This window comes from Larimichthys crocea, chromosome III (assembly GCF_000972845.2).
Source record: "Larimichthys crocea isolate SSNF chromosome III, L_crocea_2.0, whole genome shotgun sequence".
Lineage (NCBI taxonomy): Eukaryota > Metazoa > Chordata > Actinopteri > Sciaenidae > Larimichthys > Larimichthys crocea.
In genome coordinates this window covers 29,513,553-29,539,689 of record NC_040013.1, presented here as the reverse complement: position 1 = coordinate 29,539,689, position 26,137 = coordinate 29,513,553, and the positions used below count along the sequence as shown (strand labels likewise).

The window sequence follows — 26,137 nt, the reverse complement described above, 5'->3', positions numbered from 1 at the left end:
GCAGCACGCGTTTATCTACAAATAGCCAGTAAAACAAACTTTCACTTTAAACCAATTTTAAAACGTCTTTGATTTAAATATTTAAAATATCTCTAAGTTCACAAATATTGTTCTAAATGTGCAAAAAAGTGACTCTCAAAAATTCAAACCAGTTTTTTAAACATTGTTTTTAGCTAAATGTGACAAAATGTTGCTGTTATTTTCAGAGCGAGACGCTTTACAAACGGCACCCCATATAGTTTTCTTCCAAAATGTAATCTAATGTGAGGCTGAACTTGCAGTTTGGGGGCCCCCTGGTGGCTGCATGATCTGACATAGGACTTCATATATTAAATTACAGGTAAATAGGTGGGTTACCGTGGGCGTGTCTACAAGTGCTGAATGTAACCGCTGTGAAATAATCAGGAAATAATAACTTATTATTTCTCTGATTAACAGCTCTCTGTTATACTCTATAGTCTCTCGACCAAAGCGCTCCCTCTCTCTTTCTCAAACCATTAAACCAAATTAAACTTCTTCTTGTCATTATATCTTGCGGCGTAAATCAGACTCAGATTAAGAAGCTGGGTACAGGAAATAAACAAAGTGAGAACACACGCACAGGTAGATTCTCAGAGTTTATCCGTGAATCAACCTGCATAGTCTTTGCTTCAGAGACATTTCAGGTCACATTTCCGATCTGAGTGTCTTGGCTAGCTTGCGGAGCATGACGTGGGGCTCCGTTTTCCCAAAAGTTGGATCTGGATCAACTTCTCTCCCGCACGCCGGTGCGTTTTTTTTTTTTTTTTTTTTTTTTTTTTTTTTTGCGGCAACTCCTGCGTTGCGGAAACGCACAACCCTCCACTGAAATAAATGAAGAAACCTCTCCTCTTTTTTCTTCCGCGTATTTTATTGTGTCATTAAACGCCACATTTGTAATTCAATCATATTTCCCACAACGCGCGAGGGCAGCACGCGTTTATCTACAAATAGCCAGTAAACAAACTTTCACTTTACAACCAATTTTAAACGTCTTTTCAACCCAAAAAAAAGTTTGCTGGGAAAGAGGAAAACAAAAGTATTTAAACTTTATGGGCAACCGTGTATCTCTTTCTTACTTATCTTACTTACTTATGTACTTACTTCTATTCACCATTCTCTATTCACTTCTATCACTGCACAACTAACTTTTATTTATTTTTCTCTAGATATAGAGAAACGTCTTTTCAACCAAAAAAAAAGAAAGAAAGAAACTAACCCTTTTTTCTTCCGCGTATTTTATTTTGTCCTTGAACGCCTCATTTGTAATTCTCATATTTCCCACCACACGCGAAGGCAGCACGCGTTGTAGTGATGGGAATTTCGTCTCTTTTTGGAGAGCCGGTTCTTTTGGCTCTGCATACTATAAGGAGCCGGCTCTTTTGGCTCCCAAACGGCTCTTCACATTTTATTAATTGGTTTTATTAATTAATTATTATTATATTATTATTGCTGTTATTATTATTTTATATTTTTAAACGTTATTATATTTTATTTTATTTTTGACATTGTAAAAACACATTGGTCAGTGCATGCGGTGTAAAAATGTGCTATATAAATAAAACTATTTAATTAATTTATCACCCAAAATAATGCAATAAATAATGCAATAATGTAATAAATAATGTCTCTTGTCTCCCTCCTGTCGTGTTTGTCCTCCGCGACCGCTGTGTGTGTGTCTGTCACCCCTGCCAGAAGGGGGAAAAAAAAACCACATCAGCTCTGCAGCATCTGCAGAGCACACGCACGACACACGGGGGAGACGAGACAGTGAGGCACCGAAGTGAGAGAAAAACGGCTCCCTAAATCGGCTCCCAACGAAGAGCCGGCTCCCGTCGTTCACTTCAAAGAGCCGGCTCTTGGAACCGGATCGTTCTTCACCGGCACATCACTAACGCGTTGCGACTCCCTCTGCGGTCACGCGACGTCAGCGGTAGCGTAACGGACGCAGATGTGAACAACACACGCGACAACCGGCTCTCATTTATTTATTTATTTTAGCATTTATACCGTGAGTGGACCTCGGTGACACCTGGGCCGTCATCTCTGGAGGACGGTACGACCGCCGCGTTTGAATTAAACCGTGTCGGGGACACGCTAACGAAGCTGCGAGTGGTTAGCTTAGCATAGCTGGTGAACTTTTCACGCACAGACCCGAGCGAGCTAACGGGGCAGGTGAAGCTATCAGCTAAAGACAAGGACGGACTCTGAACTCCACAAGGGCAAGAATATCAGCTGGATCACTAAGCCTGTCCGACTCCCTTGTGTCGTCCATCCGATAGCCAGCTGTTCTCCGGGCGGCGGAGGAAACTAGTCATGAAGAGCCTCCCGTACTTCTGCCGGGGAGAGGTCATTCGGGGCTTCGGGAGAGGCAGCAAAGAGCTGGGGATCCCCACAGGTGAGTTATTAACGTGCCATGTATTTATCTTTTTTATTAATGAGCTACTATAGCGTACGCAGGTGACGTCAGCTGCGTCAGAATCGGTCTTATTAACGTAAAGCCACGTCAGATGATCAACTTCTTGTCAGATGATCGTTCATTCATGCTCACTGCCACCAAAGGTTGTCTGTTGTTGTTGTCTTTTTTTTTTTTTTGTGCGTCGACAATGCGAAATGATGCCTCCTATTATGTAAGGATTGAAGTTTCTAGAAATGTGTAGGAGGGTCCTGTCTTGATCACAGTGGAAGGGGCCGAAAACATGCCCAGTGAATGAATGAAGTTAATCACCTAACGATGGCGCATAAAGAATAATGAATCATTTAGGCAGCTTATTAAATATTTTGATTAGTTGATTTTGATATTTTCATGCCATTACACTGTATAATAACAGTTATAATAATCTACAGTCACTGCACATTTCTCCTTTCTTACTTTGCGCAAATCAACTCTGACAATTTGCTGTATATACTTTTGTACAATATATTTTATTTACTATTGATATTTTATTCTGTATAGTTTGTTCTTTATATTTTTATTATGTTGTCTATTGTCACTGTGTGTAATGCTGCTGCTGCACTGTAATTTCCCAGCTTGGGATAAATAAAGTCTATCTATCTATCTATCTATCTATCTATCTATCTATCTATCTATCTAAGTAATTGGGATAAATAAAGTCTATCTATCTATCTATCTATCTATCTATCTATCTATCTATCTATCTATCTATCTATCTAAGTAATTGGGATAAAGTGTACACCAACAAATGCACAAGTTGTGTAAGAGTTTAAAGACGTTTCCCTGAAGTAACACATTCATTTCTAATAATGATTGAACATTTTGTGGATGAATTTCTGTCTGAGCATATTTTAAGAACCAGTGAAGGTTTTTTTTTTCTAAATAGGTAATGTCAGGTTAAGCTGTCTTCATCGAAGACAAAGTAAACAATTTAATTTCAGGAGATGGTTCCCGACCTGCCGCACACAAAAGAATAACACAGTCAGGTGTGACGTCTTTGTTTCACTTGTTTTAATTCTTCTCGCCGCAAATGACGCATTCTGACCGAAGCCTGTCCCATCCTTCAATAAAACCCAAAGTTATAGTAACTCTGGAGATATGGCCTTTGTTTCTTTTTCTGTTTCATTCACAAAACATTGACGCTCCGACTGCAGGAAAAACAAGGATGAGCTGGCTAGCTGACCTGATGAAACTGATTGAGAGTGCAGGTCACAGGTCACAGAGGTTGAGAGGTCCCAGAGTTGTGGCCCATGAAGTAGCCTACTAGTTGCGAGGACAAAAAAAAACTGTTTTTAAATAGTTTTATACAGAGATTTTTGTATAAATTATCCAGCAAGTGTGTGATGATTGATGATTTTAGTTAACATAATGTGGTTGCTCTGGATGACCTTACATGTTGACATTTTTTCCTCCTTTCCAACTCTTCCTGTCATCTCAAGCTAACTTCCCTGACTCGGTGGTGGACAATCTTCCAGCAGATATCGGCACAGGGATCTACTATGGCTGGGCCTGTGTCGGTAATGGTGACGTGTACAAAATGGTGATGAGCATCGGGTGGAACCCATACTACAAAAATACCAAGAAATCCATGGTCAGTCCATGTAAACTGTGTTTTCTCTGTTTATAAAACGTCACAGTGTTCTCTGTGTGTCCGGTGAAATGTGTTTGGCATTAAACCTAAAAGAGGGGACAAAATATCAATATTATATTGATAATATTAAGTATTTGATTTGATTTTAGACCCTGCAATATGCATTTATGCTGTGCTTTTTTTAAATTATCAAGATATTCTTGCAGATTTCATTCACACTCCCTAATTTTACTAATTTTAGATTCAAAGCAGGGCTACTACTATTCTAGTACATCCTGGTTTGCTGGATAACATGACACATAACAAGAGAAATGTGTCATGTTATATTACATTAAACATTTTTTTAAATTATTGTTCTTTCCTTGTTTTAGGAGACCCATGTCATTCACACATTCAAAGAGGACTTTTATGGGGAGATCCTCAGCGTCGTCATGGTGGGCTACATCCGTCCGGAGAGAAGCTACGACTCACTTGGTATGACGACTTTGTCTCACTCATACATACACGCATACACACAAACTGCCATCTTTGCCTGGTCTCAACGATCTGATCTTTCCCAAGCTTCCAGATTTGATCCTTACTATTTTTCCTTAACTCCGACGTTATTATCCACATTATACGCTCACTATTCTGACATTACTCTCGTCTTCATACATTTCGCACACACTCTTTGTGTCTTCTCTGATGGCTTCTCTGCATCTCTCTCATCTCTCTTCCTAGTAGAAGCCCTCATTACAGCCATCAGCAATGACATTGAAGAGGCTAAGGCCAAGCTGGAGCTCCCAGAGCATCTCAAACTGAGAAAGGACAACTTCTTCACGAGCGTTCCCAGCTCCTCATCAGCCGCGCCCTCCACTGCCGCATCTACGTCCCAGACTATTATGAATGGCCACTGACATCTGGCTATGACTACAGCAGCTGTTGTATGTGCGCGCACACACTCTGTATACACACAGGTGTGTTTGTATGTACCTATTAAAATGCACAGCCTCATTCTGAGATCTGCTTGCTGTCGCCATGGCTGCGCACGGACACAAACATAACCAACCAATCTTTTTTTTTTCTTTTACTTTGTCAGTGTGTCTGTTTAACTTCTGTTATTTGTTTGTTGCAGACATCCAATCCCTTAATAGATCACGTTTATTTGTATAATGCGCGCACCAGATTGCCTGAAGCTCTTAGGTCTCAGTAGCCGTCTTTCCATCAGTGTATTTTTATTCATTTTTGAAGTACTGCATTAGAAAAGGTTGATGGAAACGTCAAATTTTAAAACAAACTTCCTCAGGTTTGCCAGAATTTTTGCTCACGAGGTTGGTTTTGTGGCTTACACATGTGCTCACATGGCTCTATAATATATCCACAATTGTTCCACATAGATATGACCTAAATTTCCTCACATTAATACATGGAACAAACAAAAATGTCACAATTTTATTAATCATCATCATCATATAGACAAATGATGAGACATGGCACAATGACAAAGAGTGAAAGGGAAGAAGGAAATAAATAAAACAAAAAAAAGTAAGTAAATAAGTGACGGCTTAGTGTTAAATAAGCGTCCTGGGACATTGTACTAAATTTAAAAAAAGAAAAAAAAAATAGCTGATCAACTAGAAGTCTTTTTAGATTTTTAAAATATGTAATCATGGGTTGCCATCTGGCAAAATATTTCTCTGTGGAGCCTTATGTGTACTTGATTTTCTCAAGTTTAAGAAAAAACATCAAGTCCTCTAACCAGGACGAAGCTGACGGAGGGCCAGAAGATTACCATGACATTAGTATCCTCCTGCGTGCCAAGAGGGAAGAGAATATCTATCATGTTTTCTGTTTGACTGGCTCTTTTAATTACGTCATCTTGTTGGAAAGCATTTATTTCCACTCTTTATTCTCTTTTGCCGATTTACTCGAAATTCAGTTCTGTATATTATGACTGTATATTTTGAATCTTTTCTGTGAGAAGGTACCTAAACATATTTTGGGATGAGGGAAACCACAAAACACAGTTTGTAACAACCTGTACGTAAAGATTACAGATCTCATATAGGCTGTAAACTGAACTCTAAACGCTGTTTAGCCGAGGCTTTTAGTCCTTTTCTGTTGCAATTTGTTTCTGCATCACATGGTTAGAAAGAAAGTCTGGGCATTATTCATTATTATATCTGTAACAAAGCACTGGTTGCACTGAGACTATATGCAACAATATGGCTGAATGCAAGACATCTGTGTGAAAACGGGGAGGTTAAATTATGAAATTGTGTAAAATTTAATGGTATTAAAGTATCCTTGCTTTATTTTCTACTTTTCTCTTCTTTTCCTTTTTCTTTTTTGACACAAACTCTCTCCTGTTTATCACTGCCCAAGAAATGGTCCTGTTACATTGGACTGATGGGATTTGGAGTTTTTGATGCATCATGCAGATAAAAGCTTGTAGACTGGAAACATGGTTATTTATTTAAAAACTGTGTAGAAAAACGTCGCCCTTTGGATTCGAATGGTACTGTCCTAACACTTCGAACTGCATTTTCATTGTCAGCCAAATAAGTTCTTATGAGTTAGGTTTTTTGCATTTTTCACTGCAGCTTGCCTGATGCTCTGTCTGCCTCTCTGGGGTTGTTACAAATAGTAAAACATGGATGATGAGATGAGACAGAGAAGCATGATGGCCACAGCTCCTGTTCCCTGCTTTGATATTTACAAAGGACAACAGTTTTTGAAGTGCATGAACACAAATGTATAAGATTAAAAATATGAAAGAATGATCAAACAGAAAATTCTACAATACACATTGTTTATTTAGTTTATGGGGCCCTTTTAAAATTATTTTGAAATGTTTGCCTCCAACAATTATATTCAAAAATTGTTCAATTGACCAAGGGTTGCGTAGGTGTGTGTGTGTGTGCGTGCCTGCAGCTGTTATGCTTTTACAAAGAAAATTATATGTAACTTTCTAATATACAACCACAGTAAGCTTCTTTAAACCCTTGTAAAATATTGTTTCAAATGTCTCAAATCTGAGTCTGTCTGTGATTTTTGGGCTTAAAGATTGTATTGTAATTTAGTTAAAAAATATTTCAGAGCAATATGAATGTTGACATTTATCATGCAACTATAGCTCTGACCCAAGAAGAGTTTAGCCGTTTTCCCTTCTTTTTACAGTCTGGTAGTTTTTTTTGTTTTGTTTTTTCATGGATTTAAAGTCTCTAACAGCCTGAAAATGGTTTTCATTAAGGCCAACTGAAAGAATGAAAGACCCAATACAGAAAGTAGTACTTCACTGTAATTGTGTTTTTTAAAAATTCACTGCTATATAAAGCTTTTCTTTTGTGTTGAATGCTATGTTATCCATTATATTCATCCTCTAAAGCACTTAATGTACAGAAGAAATCTCACTGTAACTTTGAATTGTAATGTGCTGCTTCTTCAAACCAGATTTACTGAAGTAGGGTCAAAAGTTTTTCCAGGCTCATTTGTTGCAGTTACTTGTAATAGTTTACACCGGGACCAGGGTTACTGCATGTATAGTTTTCATTCTTGTGTAATATATAATTTAATCAAATAAATAGTTTGATCAAGCCTGTAGCCTGATACCTGCCTCAATGTTATTGTCCTAATAGTCAACGATGCACCCCAATAAATCCTGCACATCCAAGTGCATAAACACAACAGATTTTCCAGTAATTTCATATTAAGCCTCTAAATATCAGACTAAAGTCTAAGTGTTAGTTTTACTAACTGACTAATGTCAACATTTAGTTTACGTGTAAAGAAGAACCAGTTGCAGATTACCTGGAGTCAGTGTTGTGTCTATTTGTCGAGTTTAGTACAAGATAAGACACTGGACTCAACCTGTTCTGCTGGAGTTCAGGGTAAACATATTACTAAGTGCTAGGTTTACAATAATGTTAGATAACATCATAAATAGACTAGTATTTAGTGATTTTAAATTCAAAATCTAAAACTAATTCCACTTTCTTCCATAACAGTCACACGGCAGCATGCACATGTTACTAAGCTCAACATTTAGAGGTGATGGCAACATAACACACTCTCCTGTGTGTCGAAATTTACTGCAAACTCACCTCTGTACAACAGCACATCTACGGGTTAATTTATAACACAAACTTTCACCAAAATACAGGCACACTCACGACAAGAACTCAAAGTCCAACTTTATTATGAAACAATTCACATTCACAGCACATTTCACCTCAACCAAGTGCAAAGAAAATGTATTTACTTTTACTCTTTTCACACTATCCGGTTAGTGGGATGCAGACCTGTTATTATCTCAGAGACGCGGCAATATAACCCAAATGTACAACCCTGAAGTCAAAACATTAAGGTAGAGCTAATAGTAGTGAGAAAACATCCTGATAAATCACCTCTCCAGCAACTTTATGCTGTGTTTTGAATAGAAATCAGGACACGTGCAGATGTGCAGATGTTAGCATTTTGTCAAAATCTCTCTGAGCAATATAAGCGGACATTAACTATAATTCTATGTCGTAAACATACAATATTTTCTACAAATGAAATTATTTGTACTAGAAAATGTAGACAAACATACAAATCTGATTGTCAGTGCACTCACAGCTACTCCTGAGGTTTGTGAAAAAGAAATCAATGTCTATTTGAAAAGCTCACTCAAAGGAACAGGCTGCATAATCCAACAGTAAAGCCAAAGTGAAGCAAAAGACTAGAAGAGAAGAGAAGTCAACATCCAAATGGAGCCATATATGTCTCAGAGAATATTAATTGAATTTAGATGACCTTTGCAGGTCTACTGACTATATTAAGACTGGCACTAGTGATTTGATTGTGTATTTCAGTGCTAGATTTATTATATTTACACCAATTATTGATTCTTAGTTCCATGCAATCTTCTCAGATTTCTATGTATCCCATCTATCAGTGTGAGTTGTGATATCACCCTCTATGATCCCTTTTTGGTACAGTCATTCACACAGAGAAAGTTAGCAGTAGTCACGGCAAACAGGTCCGCCAGCTGTCATCAACTCTAACTGCAGGCTGTCAACAAACTAGTAGCAAGATATCTGGTTGGAGATGGTTTGACGTTATTTATCATAAAGAAAAATCAAGAAATAATCGAAACGCTGGAAAGAAAGGAAACACCAGCACGAATGTGATTAGAAAATGTAACCACAGATGACAAACTGTTTGTCTTGATCAGTGCCACCAATACAGCCACATAAAAGTTATGGGGCCTGTATAAATAGAGGAGAGTTAAACAGGAAGATGTTGATTATACCACAATAATCAGGTTTCAAAATATTAGTTGCGCCTATAATTGTTGTCTAAACTTTCAATTGCAGCCATCATATATATCAAAATATTACCATTGATTGGTAATTGGCTGGTTTCGCTGGCAGATTGTGTCATTTAAAATATTCTGTGCACTGAATCGTTGGAAATACTTACACATTCAGCTCTTGTGTTTACAGCTCTTTTCATTTTAAAACATATTGTATATAGATTTGTATTGTTTATATGTTTTAATACTTGATTTTTGATCTTCCGTATATTTTACTTAATGTTGGTTATGCAACAATAACACCAAGACAAATTACTTGCAAGTGAAAACCTAATTAAATAACAGTAATAACAAGAAATCTGATCCTAAATCCTAATAACATTTTAGTTTAATTAAAGTGTGTGCTTGTTGCCCTGCATCACCCACGACTGCTCCACTTGCTAATTGTGCTAAGGTGGCCTGATGAAGAGTGATCAGCCTCCCCCCCTCATTTAAAGCACTGCAATGATACATAAAGAAGAGCTTCTAGTTTCCGGTAAGGTCTTTTTCACTTTTTCAGCTGTACGAGTAGCTCTCATCATCATACTCCATCTCAATCTCATCATCTTCCAAGAGTCCGTACTTGAACTTCCGATACACCGTCCCATCTTGTCCCATGTACACAATATCCTCATCACCATCGTCTTCCTCATCTTCCTCACAGTCAATGATTCGGTCGCTGTACTCTCCAAATGGAGATGTGATGGGTTTTGAAACAATCTCTTTATTAGTGTCCAGTTTCTGGTAACCTCCAGGTTTGGTTTTGGGTGCCATAGCTGCTGATTTCGACCGAGCATTGAGGAAGAGGAAGATCCCTCCACCCACAATGATGACAAGTAGAACATAGACAGCGACAAAGTTTTTGGCAGTGTTGCTTTCTGGCTCAGAGTCCGTCATCACAAAGTTAACACCCATGATGCACTCCTCTGTGAAGAAAGAGATGGAGCAGATGAAGAGTTTATGTTATGACAAAAGAAAAATCTGTTAACTGGGTTTGTTTCTGATGAATCTCTATCTGGCATGAATGTGTTTCACAAGACTTGTTTTTAATGAAATACAGTCTTGTCTGTGATGACCAGAGGCTAAGACAGCTTGGAAAATTTCTTTCATTCTAAAATACATAGAAACTCCTGTTTGGTTTGAGACTCTTTGAAACTCATGCATACATGGTGGCAAAACTATCAATTAGATGAATTATATAGAAGAAAATGCCCTGAGAGAGCAAGATTGATGACTCATGCACGCTTAAACACTGTTTTCCAGGAAGGAGTCTCAATACAATGATCTGTTTGTGTGTTGCTGGAACCCAGTGTGGTTTCCTGGTTACCTCGTGAGGCCGTACAGTCACAGCAATCCAAGGGTATTGGTTTATCATCGTTGCGTTTCTCATCTCCACAGCAGGACAAGCAGCGGCCATCATCAGACCGGATCTCGAGTGCGGGGCACACTGTGCAGTCCCACATGCTGGGACCTCTGCAGTCCACGCAGGATGGATCACACGCCTTGCAGATTGCCTCATCACTCTTGTCCTGGGGAAACAATAGAGTTTAATACATAGCAACTGCTCAAGACTTGCTCAAGACTATCAAATGAGTAAGCTCTTTGTCACCTGTGAAATACCGTAGAAGCCTACGAGACACTGGGATTCACAGATCCCATTCATGAATGTGAAGCCTTCATAACAGGACTGACAGGTCAGGGCACCTTCGCCTTCACAGAGAGAGATATCACACAGTAGCAAATCAATGGTCGTGGTTGAAATGGAGACATCAAAAGGCACAGCAGATTATGTCATGACTAAGCTAGATAAGTAATCATAATAGCACTATGACACACAGAAGATATGTCCAGATGTGAAGAATTATTTTGTCCCTGGGTGTCCTGGTAGCCTAGACCAGTGGTCTCCAACCTTTTGTCTTAAAGGACTCCTTTCCTATCGTTCCGTAAACTGACGACCCCTCACTAAGTGACATAATTTATGGATATTTCATATTATATTCATAACATTATTACATAACATTAACAGTACAGAACAACTGATAAACTATAAAATCAACCCACATAGTGAATGCAACAACTGAAGGAACGTTCAAAGCTCAAACGTTTGAGCAGATTATCTCTTGGGAATCATATCTTTATGATCTTTTAATGCAATTGTTATTATTTGTTTATGTTTTAACAATAATACATACTTGACATGTATGTGCTTAACATCATTAACACACAATCCAGTATTTTCATCTCCCTGAAGCTTGGTCATTGTTCTATGAACACTTTGGTTGCCTTAACTTCTCTTCCTAAACTCTGATTATGTGCTTAGGCCTTCACCGGGCCTTTATCCTAGGGGATTTGTTTCAATATTATGTCTTGGATATTAATTTTAAACTATCAGATATAGGCCTACTGTATATACTTTTTTTTAGTTTTCTTTAAAAATCAAAAAGGCTTCACATGAAGCTTTGGCGACCCCTAGTGGGATTTGGGACCTTGACTATGTAATTGCCTCAGAGTCTAGCCAGTTTCCTTAATTACATCCCATACATTTCTCCCTTTATCTGTCAGCTCTCAACTGTACTATCCAATAAAAAGGTTGAAAATACATTTTTAATAGTTAATTTTTTTTAAAAAAAAAGCATGTACTTTAATTTCTTTTTTGTGGACTGGAAATCTTGGTCTGTGTTCCCAAAAAGATATCACTATAGTAGAAATCAAAACTCCAAAAATACACAACAATTCATGTGAAATCACACAAAGGCACAATAAGCCATAACAGGCTTCCATTACCGCTGCAGGTCTTGCAGGTGGGGTGACACATGTGACAGGTCTTAGACCGGCTGTCTTGGTAGTAGTTTGGAGGGCAGCTCTTCAGGCACTGTCCCCACTGCTTCACATATACATAGTCCTGCCGACAGCTCAGACAGTTTCTGTTACCACGACCCCAACACTGTCTACAAGAGGGGTCACATCGCTCGCAAACCATGCTGGAGGTGTTGCTAAAGTGGCTGAAAAAGAGAGAGGATGTTCAGTTTGTGGTGTTATTTGATGAGAAAACGATAGGAGGTGTGTGTGTAAGTGTGTTATTCTAACCCCTCTGAACAGGATTCGACACAGCTGATTCCCTGCTTGAAGAATCCAGTTTTACAGGTGACACACTGCACACTGTGATGACCGGCACACGACTGACAGCTGAAGTGACAGCGCTCACACACACGTTCATCCCTATCCTCGCCGTAGTAACCCACAGGACACGTCTGCACACATGTGTTGTCTGATGGACACAGATACAAAGAGAAGTTTCAATATGGTGGATAAGAAGCATAACGATTACCACAGAGTAATCAAAAATACTTTTATCAATTTACTTAGTAGGAAGTTTGGCTCATTGCAGCTGAGGCAGTGGTCTTGACCAGGCCCAGAACAGCGATGGCAAGATTTGTGACACGGTTTGCATTCTAGTTTCTGGTCCATATATGACAGCATAGGGCACTCCATGAACCACACACAGTGTCCACTGGCATCTTTACGCCTGTTGGCATCACAGCTGAGGCAGGATGAGGGTTCATGGCCTGAGCAGGTCAGACATGACCTGTCACAGCCTGGAACAATGAAGACAAGGTTTAAGAATTTCATTCATTGTATACACCATCATTCTATTTTGCATGATTAAAAAACAAACTTCCAACTTTCCTACCTCTGCATTCATTGGTAGTCTCATCATAATATGTGTTGTTGGGACACTGATGTAGACACTCTCCATTGTAATGGACAGCTTTCGGGTTTTTACACACATCACAGTCATCAGAGTCTGGTCCGTCACATGAGGAACAATCAGCATGGCATTGCACGCACTCGTGTTGTGTCTCGCTGGCAAAGTAGCCATCAGGACAATCATCCATGCACTCATCCTCATGGAGGAAGTAGTAAAAGTCACACACTAGGAGACAGACAGAGAGTTGGACATCAAATGCTGCTGACACGAATAATGAGTCATTTAAAAACATTTCGTTTCACTTGATTTAATTGCCCTTAAGGTCTTATAAACTATTTAATGGCAACCGTTATTCAACAAGCTTAGTTAAATGTTTCTTTTGCACTACACAACTCTAGTTGTTATGCCGTCTGCATCACCTCCTCATCCTCTTCTTCCTCCTCCTCAATACTAAACTGAGTCACCGTTCAAAACATTTCTTTAATCCTCTCCACATCTTCCATTACTCTACTCTTGTTGACTGCTCCACCCAGCGTACTTACTCTTACATAGGCCGTCTTGATTGCACTCTTTACAGTGAGCTGGACAGTGATGGCAATCTGTCTCTTTGGCGTAATAGCCATCCGGACAGTGTGACATGCAGGAGTGACCCAGTAGCAAATATTGTGTCTCACAGCTCAGGCAGTGAGAGGAATTTCCCTTGCAGGATGTACACTCTGGGGCACATGGCTGGCATACACCATCTTGAGGAAACCCCCTGGGAAAAGGGGCAGAGAGAGGATAAAATGATGTATCACTGATGTGTTATGATGGTGTGCATTCATGTGCAAGTCAAGAAATGATAAAAACAGCAAAAGCACCTTTGACACTCCACCACACACGCTCCATTCTCCAGGTAAAGTCCACTGCGACAGCCCTGGCACTGCTTGGCGTCCTGACACATCTCACAACCCTTCGAACAACCGTCACACTTGCTGGACGACTTGTTGGCAAACGTACCATGTGGGCAACGAGACACGCAGGTCTGTTGGGCAGTCAAAAAACGGCCTGGAGATAGAAAGACAAATCACACCACTGATACAAGAAAAATAATTAAGCACACAAAGTTTGTCAGTGGTTTAAATTTAAGATTTTTTTATCACCATTTCTAGAAAAAACATGTACTTTGATAGATCGTCTAAATAAAGCTCAATCTAATGGTGCATACAGACAACAAATGTTTACCTGAGTAGCAGCTACTGCAGTTCTCCTTCCCTGTACCATAGCAAGTCTTACAGGACGAGTGACACAGATCGCAATCGCCCATTGCTGATGGTAAACAGAAAACAGGAAAAATTATGTAGACATGAATGACAGGAGACAGGAAGAAATGAGGGGACGACCCTCACAAAATGTCATACTAAAACTTACTAAAACATACTAAAAAGTCTGAGGATGATTTATTGAGTTTTGCAAAAGTAGAAGAAAAGAAAAGGTTAGTTTTTAATTAAAGCATAGGAAATCATTCATATCCACCCAAAACAAAAGGTTAGAGGTGGGTGGTGTTAGTACAGAGGTTGAAATAAACATTTGCCGTACGGTTTCGGAATTGTTTCTCAGGGCAGAGAGTGAGCTGTTTGGCCTCTAAACACTCCCCGTTCTTCAGCGTGAATTCGTCCTCACAGGAGTCACAGTCATCATATCGGGGCCCTCCGCAGGTACGACAGGTGCGGTGACAAGGTTCACATTCCCGACTCTCCTCATCCACAAAGAAACCTTCCCTACAGTGACTCACACACTCTCCATCTGGACACACAAATATTTTGTGAGAAGAAGAAAAGAAATTATTTGTCATCTCTGACATTTTTTTTTTGTACTTGGAATGCTTTTGATCATAGAGGCCGACAGATGGTGACTTTTACTGTGATGTATGCAGTTCTTTTAAATACCATCTGGGATATTAACTAAATTACAATATTTTATATCAAAATCAGATGCAGATCACAGTTTCCTCATCTTATTCTGGTCCCAGGAGTTTATCAGCTGATATTTACACCATATACATACCAAACACGTATAATCCTTCTTCACACCAGTAGCACTGGGAATGGTCACAGATTACGCATTTCTTGTCTTCACACGGAGTACACGTCATGTTTTTGTCCACACTATAGGTGCGATCTGGACAGGACTGATGGCAGTCTGTGCCTAACCTGAAAAACAAACAGACTGAATATGAGGACATATGAATATGGGCAGGTGGAACTCCATAAAAATATGAGACAAAGAGACTTACTGGTAGTAACTATCTTCACATTTGAGGCAAAGTGTTCCCTGCGTCTGATCTCCTGAATCCTCTGTGGTGAAGAGAAATTATAATGAATAATTAACAACAGATCAGGCAGATTTTTAATTCAGGACTTGGTGGAATGGTTTGCAAAGCAAGACCAAAAAAAAGTTTAGTTGTTGCCCTTCATGCACTGACATGAGTGGAGGTGAAGCAGCTGTCTTTGTTTGACGGATTTCAGACATTTTTCTCTTATCTCTCCATACTAAACATGACAAAATAAGATAAAGTGTTACTAGATGTTGGTTTATGTAATTAAAATGTGGAAAACCCCCATCTTTCATACCATCTCATCTACCATGCACCCAACGGTGCACTGTGATTTCTCCAAACCCAGTTTCCTTTAACGCCAGCAGGAGGCACTCTGGCAACGCACAACAAATGTGTTCACACAATTCACTGTAGAATTTAATGGCACTCTCACATCAATCACCAGCTGAGTGTGATCAATGTAGAACTAGCAAACAAATTAAACCCAGAAGTCTTCAAACAAATGTAAACGTCAAAGAGTCTCTACAGGCATTTCAGTTCACATTTATAACGTCTTTCATCTTCAAGAAGTCAAAGTTAGTCGCTGCTGCTCTGTTGTAATGTGTACAAGGTGTCGTGCCCTGTGTGTGTGTGTTTCTGTGCAGCTTGCACTGCAGGTGTACTTTTGCTGAGCGACACAAAAACAAGCATAATGTGAGTGACAGCGTATGTAAAACTTGCTGTTAATGTGTTTTTTTTGTTTGTTTTGTTTTGTTTTGTTTTGTTTTGTGTTATTGGAGACAGGGGGTCTTATGCAGGAAGTTATTAATAAGTAATTCAGGTGAGTGTGTGAGAAAGACATGCAAAGGCAAAGGAGAAAGTTAATTCCTCCTCCAAACTAATTAATTCATGCTGTCAATCAAAACCATCCAACTGGTAACTAAAAAAAGAGCTACGCTGTCATCCTTTAGTCCAACGATGTCAAAATATCTCCAAGGACAGAGAGAACAAGGAGGGGGGGCAAGAGTCAGAGAAAGAAAGAATCAGACAGGAAGAACAAAGAGAGAGGAGGTAAAGGAGCGTTAGAAGAGATGGAAATAACTACTAAAAAGCACCTTCTGCAGACTTTCCCTTGGGACATTCATCCTCTCCAGAAAAGCCTCCATCGACCCCCACACCCCATTCCTCTCTCTGTTTCCTTCCAGCACCCACAACTTAACACTGCACTGGTTTGCACTTCAATGCGGTCGACAAGCCACTACCTGTGAAAGCAATTACTCATACAGAGAGGGACTGGGAGAAAGGAAAGGTGGGAGGGACAGAGGAGCCGGAAATCATGCCTTCAGGCAGTGTCTATGTGAAGAGAGAAAATAGCGCCCGCATAAATATTAACTGTGCAAGCCAGGGGATGGGGGATTTCAACAGAATTTATACTGGCATAGACATCCTCAAGTATGCACTTGTGGAATGTGCAAGCACTCATACAAACACATTTACAGTCTACATACACTCACAAGCTATATGTGTGTATATATATATACACACACACACACACACACAATGAAGTAATGAGCACTCAGTACCAGTAACAAGAGGGTAGGGATGAATGGAGTTGTCGCTTGTGTGTTTATCAAGATGTTTTTGAGAAGAGAATAGATGTGTGAATATAATGAACATTCATGAGAAGCTCAGGAATGTGCTGCGCAGCATCAAAACAGCTGAACACTGGAGGTGAGATGAGCTCAAGTGTGCCAATAGCCTCTGAGCAGCAAGAGTGGTGAAATGGTGCATTGTCTGTGTAAATCATCTTGTCTGGAACAATGAAGGTCAAAGAGGAAAAGTGTTTAGCAGCCCTCAACAATGAAAAAAGAAACAGAAAAACATCTTGAAATGTTGTAAGCAAAGGAATGAAAGAAGTAGGAACACAGATGATGTTCAGAGGAAAAAAAACGTTCAGCACACAACTGATTAGAGATCAGCAGCATTGTCCCTTAACAAAGGAAGCTATGGCACCATGTGCCAAGGAGGCCCAAGATAATTAAGTTTAGTTTTTTTTAATCTCAGGTAAAAAGACGTCGTCTCTTATCACCGAGCTACACAAGACACGTTCATCAACACCATTCCCCAAGTTACACAGAGCCAACACAAATGTCAGAACATGACTAATCCATCCATCCATCCATCCGTTATCTGTGACCGCTTATCCTCATCAGGGTCATGGTGAGGCTGGAGCCTATCCCAGCTGACTTTGGGCGAAAAGCGGGGTACACCCAGGACAAAGTGCCAGCTTATCGCAGGGCACATAGAGATAAACAACATGACTAATCCAATAATTAAGAAAAAGACGTCCAACCCTTACTCATTCATCCTGATTAAGAAGTACTGTATAGTATGCAGAGAGGATTAAACTGATGATGAGTTAAAAAGAAGTACTGAAGCCATTTAATAGGGGAGATAGGACTGAGTAAGGTGCTGCTGCATCTTATCACACACTGTCAGACTGCTGAGCTCATTGATAGATCTTAAACAAAAGCACAAACACACACACACACACACACACAGCTCATTTACAAACTTGTTAACTTAATCTTAGACGTATAATTAAAGCCAAATTAAACAAAACCTCAAGTGCAAATGTTTGGAACCAGTAACCAGCTGGTGCAGTGTTTTTATAAGCAAGCCCGAAGAGATGAAGATAACATTTTACTGCATGTGTTAATCCTAATCAATATGTAATACTCTTGATTTAAGAACTACACCTAGATCCTAACCTAAAAGTGTGTGTGTGTGTTGCGACAGATCCCAAAAATGTCTTCACGTTACTGTAAATTCATCTTCACTTTAGCCCGTAGCATCGCGTCACAGGGCCAATCATCTCAGATCTCTAATCTGCTGACTGACTTGTTTAGCTTGCAGAACAAGTGATTACTAAGATCAAGTGGGTGTCAGGGAGGCTGTGGTGGTGGTGGTGGTGGTGGGGGGGTGAGAGTGAAGAAAGATATTCCACCCAGAATCCATAATGACATAATAACAGCCCGTCTCCACCTCAGACTCGTTCAGCACAATAACAACTTTCTGTGGTATGTTGGTAACCATCTCTGGGTGAATCTTCTTGTGCTGACAGGGTGAGGTGTGACACTCATGCTGCATGGTTTACTCTGTACAATGTGAACAAGAACAACAACATTCGTTTCAGTGTCCCGTTTGTTGTGTGCAAAGCTACGTCGATTTTTGATGTTTATTAACAGTATGAAGGGAAACAGCAGAGGAAGGACAAATAGTTACCGGCAGCATTTACCCAGGAGTGGAAAATCAATTTTTCTTTTAACTCTTTGCGGGATATATTTCTTATCTCTCCATACTAAACATGACAAAATAAGATAAAGTGTTACTAGATGTTGGTTTATGTAATTAAAATGTGGAAACCCCCCTCCATCTTTCATCCCATCTCATCTGCCTCTGACATAAATTAGATTCCAGGTAGTTTTCCTTGTGGACTGATGTTGATTATTTTTGCTGCAAAAAAGGGGAAAAAATATCAGATTTTATGCACTGATATGAGTCCAAAGCAGCAGATGTGGCTGATAATTAAGAACATTTCTTCCAGAGATCATTTATGTTTGTCCAAATGACTTCCCTAATGAATGAGGCTTATTGGAATAACTGTGTGTTAACAAACATTAGCTGTGATATTTTAATAACTATAAACGTTGTTGTAGTAATAGAGAGCCCACAGCTAAAGAGTCAGGTGCAGCAACAGTCAATGACAGCATCATTAGTAAATGCAGGCACCAAACCTTACAGCTACACTTATCTTTATTTGGTGTCATGGTTTGGTTACAAGCAATCCCGACATCTCTCTGTATCTTACTTCTAAGGATCGAGGTGATAAAAGTCTAACCATTTTTTTTCCATCTACAGTCACTTTTAACCCAAACATGTTTTCGTGTAGCTACAATATCCAGCATCAGCTTGTTTTTTTTTCTCCAAGAATTTCATCTACGAGGAAGATGAAAGAGGTCGAAAAAAGTGAAACTGAGGAGTGAGAGGAAGATGTGTTCTACTTACTGCGTTTACATTGCATGCAGCCCTCATCACAGGGGAGACAGGCATCATTCTCTGCATCTGTAACCTCACCTGAAGAGAAGAGCAGATAAAATAGTGGAGATGGTGTTGAAATGGCATGTAGAAGATCCACCAAAGTTTGGATTCAATATGTTATATGTCCAATTTAAGTTCATGTTCAGTCGTGGATGAAAAATAAGTTAAAGCTACTTTTCACTGCTGTTTTTCATAAATTAGTCAGAGTTTTTTCTATTGGAGTGCAGTATATCTTATCATAAATGACAATTAAATTACTACCGATCATAAAATACCACTGTAATGTTAAATACAGAGAAGAGAAGAGAAGAGAAGAGAAGAGAAGAGAAGAGAAGAGAAGAGAAGAGAAGAGAAGAGAAGAGAAGATGATAAAGAAGATGAAGATGAAGATGAAGATGAATATGAAGACCGCCAGATTAATACCCGCCTGGCCAAACAAGTACAAAGTGACAAATCCCACCATCATCCACACCAGCTAAAGTTTCGTCTTCTCCAGAGTTCAAGCCGTCTCCTGTTGAGACCTGCCAGTCTCATATGATAAGAATTTATTGGAATTCTTTAGAATCCTCCCACTCATACACTTTATAGCCCCACATACAAACATCGTCATCTTTACTCGTCACGTCCACATCCGCCTCACAGTAAATGTAGTGAACCTTATCTCAGAAACATCTCACTCAGAACATTTCAGTGTTTCTCAGTCCTCCTTTGGCTGGCAATCACGTTTAATCTCGTACGATATGAGATAAAGCACGATGTGTTCATATTTCACAATTTATATGAGGATTAAAATAGATTCAGCACATGTTCTTTAGTTGAACAGAAAGTAGAAGCAACAACACATTGGCATGAAGATTGACTGTTTCATACATTATTTTGCTTAAGCAGCAGACATAATGTAATACCAGTACACAAATGGGGTGTTTTTTGTATTTTGGTTTTGGTGTTTATGCTTTGTTGAAATGAGTTTCATGGCCAGATATTATTTATAGTTACTTATAAATATCAAAAGCACCATAGAAATCAATTATTTATGTTCAGAAGCTTAAAATTCCTCCTCTTAACTGCACATTTTTCACACCTGACACCGAAATCCAAATACTTTTAGTAGTGTACGAGTTCAAAGCCAGTCCAAAGAATAGTTCCCTATTCTCAGAGCCCTGTGTGTTGGCATATTTTGAATTTGAATTTTAATACTTGCTTTAAAATGAGGTCACTGTGCTACATGTGTGTTCCCTGAGGTAACGTTTGCCAAATTCAGCCCAGCTCTGTGACAGTGGTAGTGAGCATTAGTGGCAGCATTTATAAAATCCTTCCAAAACTCTTCATTTATTCATCAATGGTAAGAGACGCATATTTTTAATTCCTGTTTTTATTTTTTCTCTTCTATTCAGCATGCTTCACATCACATCAGTGACAAAGTCTTTGTTGATTGTACCAGCATCTCTCACCTGCACTGCACTCCAACGCGACACACTGCCCGTTTTTGAGCCTGTGTCCTGGGCTGCAGCGGAGGCAGCGATCTTCTGCCGTACAGATGAGGCAGTCTGAAGGACAGGGTTCACATTGTTTCCTTAGAGAGTGGAAGTGCCCCTCTGGACAGACATCCCGACACTGACCCTTAAAGAGGTACCGGGCCACCCCAAACTTATCTAGAAGGAGGAAGAAGAAAAGAAGGACAAAGAGTCACACAGAAACATCAAAACATACGTTGGTGTGTCTCTAATTGTCAAAAACTTCTGTGCTAGTGTGTGTGTGTGACTGTAATTTCATACATGTCTGGGCCTGTGTGTGTGTCGGTGTTTTGAAATGGACACTTTCATATTTCTGATTAGACATCTTTTCTTCCTTTGTTCCCTGTTACGCTCCTTCTGCAGGTATTTTTTTTTCACCCTCCAGAGACAGCAGGGGTGTAAAAAGCATTACTATCAGCGGTCAGCATCAACAACTGTCTACACCAGTATACGTGTGTGTGTGTGTGTGTGTGTGTGTGTGTGTGTGTGTGTGTGTGTGTGATTGGCTACGATAAGAGAGGTTGTTTTGAGAGAGAAATGACACACAGAGAGACAGATGGAGGGTCTCTTCATGTTATTATTGTTATGTCTCATTGAGCCTTCAGACAGACCTGCAATTAAATGGAACCACATTTGCAAACAGTCTGACAAACTTGCCGGCTAATTGAGAGTGTGTGTGCGTAGGTGTGTGTGTGTGTGTGTGTGTGTGTGTGTGTGTGTGAGGAGGCGAAATCTGGTGTTAATCTTCTCTTTGGCTGTCTGGTATCTTAAAGTGTGCGTGTAACAGAATCTCCCTAGTGTAAATACATTCATTCTGACAGCCATAATACTGTCTGTCACACTGTGATAAACACAGTTATTAGTACCACCTATTTCTACAGCTGTGAGCCTCTAATGACGTCCACGTTTTATTATAACGATTGTTTTCACATTGATAAAAAAGACTTTTTTTTTTTAAAGGACTTTGGATTGGCTGCAAAACTTGCCAGAAGATTTTTTTTTTTTTTAAAGGAAGTAAATGGAGTCACCAAATCCAGACGCAGCTTGAGCTAAAATCCATGAGGTGTGCAGTGACCTCTGCGTGAGGATACAACGAACAAATGACCGATTTCCCCCTTTTAACACATCTATCAGGAGGCTTTGGCTGAATTACTGCTTTAATTAGCTTCATTTACTTTTAGAGGATTGATTGGTGGAGTGTGGCACAAATGAGCCTTGGGCTTGATCCATGCGATGTAACGAAAAAGCACGATTTCACTTAGATTCCAGTCACAGCTAGATAGATGGGTTTTTAAAGTGAACACCGTGCACCTCTGCAAAAACCAACCTGTGTCACTTCAAAGGCTGAGAGCGTGCAGGGTTTATATGGTGGGAATTTAAAAGAAGGAATTGTTCTGATACATAAGATGGTACTTATGGTTTGTTCATGCTTCATCCTGTCAGTCATTTTGATTTGAGAAATATACAAATGCTTGGTTAAATGTGCATTTCATTATCAAACGAGATAATGGGAGAGTGGTTTTCAAATCTTAAACCCAGCTTCAGTACCTCTGTCACAGCTGGTGCAGTTGTCAGGCCCCTCATCAGTACACTCCTGGCAGGTGTGGTGACAGAGATGGCACTGCCTCCCTGTGGCATAACGCCCCTTCTTACAGTGGAGGTCACAGAGTCCATCATCAAAGAACCTGCAGGGCAGTGTGTGGTGTCTTCAGTGTTTGTATATATGATGTTGTACACACAAGACAATTTAATTCATGAGTTTTTGGTCATTATTCATTTTCTGACCGTATGTGGGCTGCTTGCATTGGAATAAAGCAAGTGAACCTCCTCAGCAGTATTACTTTGCATCTTTTGAATAGAAATGTTTGCATGGCAGTGGTTCTCACCATGATTTAGGGCAGCTGGTGCAGTCCTCTCTCTCCGGACCCGTGCACTGCATACAGGTAGCGTCACACAGGTGGCATTTTCCATGTGGACTCAAGTATTCTCCTGCGAAAGGAGAGAGCAGCAGTGAACAAACATGACCTCACATCTGCCTCGGAAAAAAAAGACTATCTCATAACTCTGTACTGTTTGCTCCATGCTTTTTTTTAATTCGTTCACAAGTTTTGTTTTGTGTTTGCTGATTTCTTTTTTTGTCTTCGCTTGAATGACTTTAGCTGACGCTGTCCTGTCCTAGTTGCATCAATCATAACAAACACTTTTCATTTCATTGACGGTTTCAGCTCATTATCCTCTGGCTTCCGACGTGTCCTGCACAATAACAGCGATATCTCTGTTTGTTGACTTCTTCTCTTTGTCTTTGTCTTCTTTAGATTTCACAGGTCTAAAGTCATCTTTGAAAATACTGCAAATATGAAAAATGTCAGCTTCTTTTTTGTCGCAGAGAACTTTTAGAATTCATAAAATCATCAATTAAATCATCAATAAATCATTTGAAGATGTGTTTGATGAAGAACACGCAAAAAACATGCATGAAGCTACAAAACTTTTACTCTAGAGATAACATACTGACATTTTCTTTGAACTTACAATGATATGGTGTTGTAGAAAATGTATTATGTCCCTACATTGTTATGGTTAACTGATCCTGGCTCTGCCAAGCATGTGAAACATTATAGGACCTTGGGGTATCTCTATTTCTTGATATGTTGGATGGAAACTGGAGCTAAGAAGAGTACACACACACATCTATTAGCCTGTTTCCCATTAACAGTTATTGTAAATATATTAATTCTAAGACATCAGAGACTAATAAGGTTGTTTTATTCATCATATAGCCACAACAAAACGGTCTTAGGTTTGCCAGAAAGCTCACACGTGAGTTCAAACCATTTGTGTGTGCACTATGTCCTCCCCATGTTTGTGCAGATTCCTGCCACAGTCAAGAGACATGCGGTTTATGTCAACTGAGTTAAACATGAATCAATTTGTCCGTTGCACCCTGCCTCTTAGGGGTCACTGGAGCTTTTCTCAGACCTCGAACAGAACAAGCTTAGATGATGGTTAGAAAATACTTGTTTTGTGTAAACCAAAGACTTCCATAAGAAGCAAATACTTTTAATGGGATGTACTAGTGACAGTGGCAAAACCGGCTTCAAGTTCAGCATCTTTAATTATATCAACTTGCTGGTGTTTCACACTTGAGAATAAAATGCCTTCCTGCAGCCCTATGGCTACACCCTCAACTGTTGAAAATGCTGAAAATGTGTGTAGGTTTTGGGAGGTCGGAAAGTTTTTGTTGCAGGCTGGAAATTGAGTTTTGGGTGCCAGAAATCTCCACACCTGGCAAAGCAATTGTTGAGTCACTGACACTGATCATCAACAGCATTATCACACTCCAGATATATATTGTACATTATTGTCTGCCCTGGACGTACTGCACTTGTGACATTATTAATAAATCCTTTTTAACAAATTGTATTTTTTTGCACATGATTGAGGTTTAGGTAAACTTTGATCACACTCACCTGGGACACATGTAATATTCTAATATAAGCTTTTGTGTCCAAAGCTGCTGGAGTATCGAGAAAGAAACAAAAAAAAACATCAACCTTCAGTTTCACACTTGGCAGCATTGAAAAGAGCCGTAACAAAAGAGGCATAAACAATGTCTCCTATCCCACCTTTGTATTAGACAAAGGTGACAGACACTGGCTCAGGCATAAGGATGTAGCTGTGTGTGTGTGTGAGCATCCTTCAAGGCAGCGGCGAGGTTGTCTGTGCTCTCTGGCTTTCTGTGAAAAGCTCAATTGTTCCTTTCAAAACAAAAGAGCTTCTTTGTGTACAAACACAACAGGCGGTTGCTTCCCATTCAGTAGAGATCTGCAGAAACCATTCAAACAGCCCCCGAATAAACGCCGTCACTCTCCCTCACACACACATACACACGCACGCACACACAAATTGTCTCCCTGTCTTTCTGTTTGTCTCCCCCTCACTCACGCACACAAACAAACCGGGAGCCAAGTTCTCAAGGGACGGAAGGCCGTGCTACTGCACTCAGCAAAAGCAGACACTTTGGACTCCCACTGCCAGACGGGAGAAGAATGGAGCGGAGAAGAAAGAGAGCCTGTCACTCAGGGGAGTAAAACTTTTCCTCTGTTATGGACTCAGCTGACCTTGCGAGGACATTGACAGTCTACTGTGTTAGGAGAGAGAGCTCTGTTGGCAGATATCACACTGACATCCACCACACCTGGTCCTGAATCCCAATTCCCTGGCCCTTCCATCTCCTGATACCTGCACAGACGTGGTCCAAGAAAGTAGAGAAAACAGGTATATTTACTCCACCCTGCAGCTGGTCAAGAGAATATTAACCCAACTGTTTATCTAATATTGTGTATTTATTAACACAGAGACATGCTCTTCCTTCTGAACCTGAGTTATATATTATTAATCCATGCAGGGAAATGTATCCTCTGTATTTCACTTATCCTAACTATTAAGTAAGCCAATGGGTTCAAGGGTGATGTCAAGATTATTACCTAACATCCACATCTTTTGGAGTGGGAAAACACTTTCTGACAACCACTGAGCCACAGTTCTGCCAGCCCATCAGTTACAACAGAATAAACTAAGATTTTCATGGCTCCCTGCAGGATGGTGCCAACAATTATGGCCAAAATCAGAATTAGAGAGAGCTCAAGCCATGACAAGACGTAGACTGAAGAGAAACAATGTTTGTTGGGAGTTTGGTGAGGATTGAAATTCACATTTATGTGCAAGATACTGAATTTTATATTACTTTTGAATAAATTAGCCTATAAAGTTCAGGAAAATGATTTTTTTTCTTCTAGGATTCACAGAAGGAAAATTGGGCAGAAAATCATTTAAGCGAAAAGGTCTAAAAATTGTACTGTAGGGTTGATCTCACCCAAACTGTTCACAAACCTGTGTGTGCAGTTGTATTAATTGTATATCCTGCGAATTAGAGTCGCTCAAACAAGTTTTCCCTTCTTCAGTGAGAAAGAAACATGACAGCGAAACCGTAACAGCATCAATGATCACATCAAAACTCCTGCTTAAACACAATGTTATACATAATATACCAGTTCCACAACATGTATAGAAACAAAACATTTGAAAATATTTGTATGAGAGGTGACAGGGTGTGGTGCTACAGTTACTTACAAATCA

The 26,137-nt window shown here is 39.7% G+C and overlaps 2 protein-coding genes across 3 annotated transcripts in view; one reads left to right on the top strand and one right to left on the bottom strand.

Moving 5' to 3' along the window:
* The first annotated feature begins 1,861 nt into the window (after positions 1 to 1,861).
* Positions 1,862 to 7,652, top strand: rfk (riboflavin kinase). 2 transcript variants are annotated; one of them, XM_010732499.3, is made up of 4 exons: positions 1,862 to 2,416; positions 3,913 to 4,064; positions 4,436 to 4,538; positions 4,785 to 7,652. In XM_010732499.3, exons 1-4 carry the CDS (start codon positions 2,335 to 2,337, stop codon positions 4,958 to 4,960), a joined length of 513 nt encoding a protein of 170 aa, XP_010730801.1. In that variant the 5' UTR covers positions 1,862 to 2,334; the 3' UTR covers positions 4,961 to 7,652. The 2 variants fall into 2 exon arrangements, with proteins under 2 accessions (XP_010730801.1, XP_010730802.1); XM_010732500.3 differs by having other exon boundaries at positions 1,875 to 2,416; positions 4,788 to 7,652.
* A 1,346-nt stretch (positions 7,653 to 8,998) lies between these two features.
* The window catches only part of pcsk5b (proprotein convertase subtilisin/kexin type 5b), a 67,759-nt gene continuing 50,620 nt past the window's right edge, over positions 8,999 to 26,137 (bottom strand). Inside the window, exons 21-37 of the mRNA XM_019257517.2 lie at positions 22,885 to 22,987; positions 22,547 to 22,683; positions 20,936 to 21,136; positions 19,452 to 19,520; positions 15,363 to 15,423; positions 15,134 to 15,279; positions 14,666 to 14,872; positions 14,312 to 14,395; positions 13,948 to 14,134; positions 13,630 to 13,844; positions 13,070 to 13,312; positions 12,741 to 12,974; positions 12,466 to 12,646; positions 12,163 to 12,380; positions 10,988 to 11,088; positions 10,706 to 10,907; positions 8,999 to 10,304 (exon numbers count right to left, since the gene is read on the bottom strand). Of these exons, the coding sequence (XP_019113062.2) occupies positions 9,895 to 10,304; positions 10,706 to 10,907; positions 10,988 to 11,088; positions 12,163 to 12,380; positions 12,466 to 12,646; positions 12,741 to 12,974; positions 13,070 to 13,312; positions 13,630 to 13,844; positions 13,948 to 14,134; positions 14,312 to 14,395; positions 14,666 to 14,872; positions 15,134 to 15,279; positions 15,363 to 15,423; positions 19,452 to 19,520; positions 20,936 to 21,136; positions 22,547 to 22,683; positions 22,885 to 22,987 (2,999 nt within the window). The 3' untranslated portion in view covers positions 8,999 to 9,894. The remainder of the gene's footprint in view (positions 10,305 to 10,705; positions 10,908 to 10,987; positions 11,089 to 12,162; positions 12,381 to 12,465; positions 12,647 to 12,740; positions 12,975 to 13,069; positions 13,313 to 13,629; positions 13,845 to 13,947; positions 14,135 to 14,311; positions 14,396 to 14,665; positions 14,873 to 15,133; positions 15,280 to 15,362; positions 15,424 to 19,451; positions 19,521 to 20,935; positions 21,137 to 22,546; positions 22,684 to 22,884; positions 22,988 to 26,137) is intronic.

Bases quoted from the DNA above. Each gene is read 5' to 3' on its own strand.
- rfk (XM_010732499.3), top strand. From the start codon at position 2,335: ATGAAGAGCCTCCCGTACTTCTGCCGGGGAGAGGTCATTCGGGGCTTC. The intron at 2,417-3,912 runs GTGAGTTATTAA...TGTCATCTCAAG, and splicing joins AGAGCTGGGGATCCCCACAG to CTAACTTCCCTGACTCGGTG. The intron at 4,065-4,435 runs GTCAGTCCATGT...TCCTTGTTTTAG, and splicing joins AAAATACCAAGAAATCCATG to GAGACCCATGTCATTCACAC.